A 1521-nucleotide genomic window follows, 5' to 3' on the forward strand; every position below is an offset into this window, starting at 1 on the left:
GGGGGCCTCACTAACTCACCGCAGAGCCATCACCTAATTTGGTAAAGGAATAGAAGTACTGAAACCTAGCTGAGAGATGATGTACAGAATCTATGCCTCAACCCTCCGTCAGTAGTCTAGTCTAAGGGTAATGTTGACTGAGGCCTCGTATAGAAAATAAACATGTTAAAATTAAGTTGCAAACATAAAACTTACCTAAGCCAGCCAAACATAATGTTAGATTAATGTTAGTTTATCATTTTTCACCAGCAACGTAAATGGCATGTCATGCATTCATTTAGTTGCTCTCTTTAACTAACTTCATTAGTTAATAACGTTCAGGGGCGGTGCTACTAATAATTCGCATAATTTAGCGTTAATTTAAGGAAATGTGGCGAGTTACAAAGCTAGTTAGCATGCTAACCTTACAGTTAGCTCCAATAGAGGAAGAACACCGTTATTTCCTTAACGTTAAATTAGTTAACTTGCTATAACATATCAACGGTTAATCAACTGTTAAACAGTTGCCCCGGACCAAAATACGTATTGATAATAATATTTTTGCTGGTGCCTTAAAAAGGATGCATCTTTACTACCGTAGCGGTTTGCTAACTTTGCCCCAATGCTGGCCATTTACTATGACGTTAGCTTTAGCTTGCTGGCCGAAGTTTAACTGCTGGTCGGTTGTATATGTTTATTAATATTTAACCAAGTTAATGAAGATCTTACCTGCCCGTCATTCCAGCAACCCCCAGCATCACCTCTTAGCACGACAGATTTAGAAACGTACAGCCAATAAATTCGCTGAGCTACCAAAGCTCTCAGGGGACGCAGAGTAGTCTTCCGCCGTGTGGTCCCCTATAACTTCAGTCTGTGGTCGTCCCCTCCCAGCTGAGCTGTTCCGCGCATGAGCTGGCAGCGGATTCAGGACAACCACTTCAGGGGAGTGTCCGTGCAAGTTTAATATTTCAACAACTTTCTAAATCTGCTACACCAGACTGCCCTTGACTGGTCTGGTTTTTTATCATCATACTGGATTACAGTCCCATAGAACAATCTGATATATGAGCGTATATGAAAAATGCATGGATAATGTAACCTGTTTGTGAATATAATGTATGTCAGTTATCCAAAACAAAATATACGTACTGTGCTACCACACAAAATATGTGGTATGGATTCACCCAGCCTGCTGATGGATTACGGACTATGAGGAGACAAGTATCCCACTGATAAGTGCATTTAAAACTACATTATTGTATTTATATTTTGGATTAAATAAAGTTGACCATGATTGTTTTTAATCCTTACTTTTCGAGTAAACACTACAACTTCATAATAAAAGAAAGCACATAGATCATAATATAATTTCATTTTCAAATATTCTGCAAAACAAGCTGTAGCCTATATACAGTATATATGGCCATTCATTTCATAATAGTATCACATATTAGATGCATATTTTTATGTTGAATTTATGGGTATATGGATTTATCCATATGTACAAAACAAATGTTTTTGCTGTTAGCACATACAGATATT

At 37.7% G+C, this 1521-nt stretch overlaps 1 protein-coding gene across 2 annotated transcripts in view; it reads right to left on the reverse strand.

Annotated features, from left to right (window-relative positions):
* LOC123959069 (LIM and senescent cell antigen-like-containing domain protein 1) overlaps positions 1–887 on the reverse strand; it is an 8802-nt gene extending 7915 nt beyond the window's left edge. Inside the window, exon 1 of one of the 2 annotated variants that reach the window (XM_046032923.1) lies at positions 709–887. In XM_046032923.1, coding sequence (XP_045888879.1) covers positions 709–737 — 29 coding nt within the window. In that variant the 5' untranslated portion in view covers positions 738–887. The remainder of the gene's footprint in view (positions 1–708) is intronic. The other variant, XM_046032924.1, reaches the window with a different exon arrangement.
* Positions 888–1521: the final 634 nt, after the last annotated feature.

This window comes from Micropterus dolomieu, linkage group LG20 (genome assembly GCF_021292245.1).
Source record: "Micropterus dolomieu isolate WLL.071019.BEF.003 ecotype Adirondacks linkage group LG20, ASM2129224v1, whole genome shotgun sequence".
In the NCBI taxonomy this organism is placed as follows: domain Eukaryota; kingdom Metazoa; phylum Chordata; class Actinopteri; order Centrarchiformes; family Centrarchidae; genus Micropterus; species Micropterus dolomieu.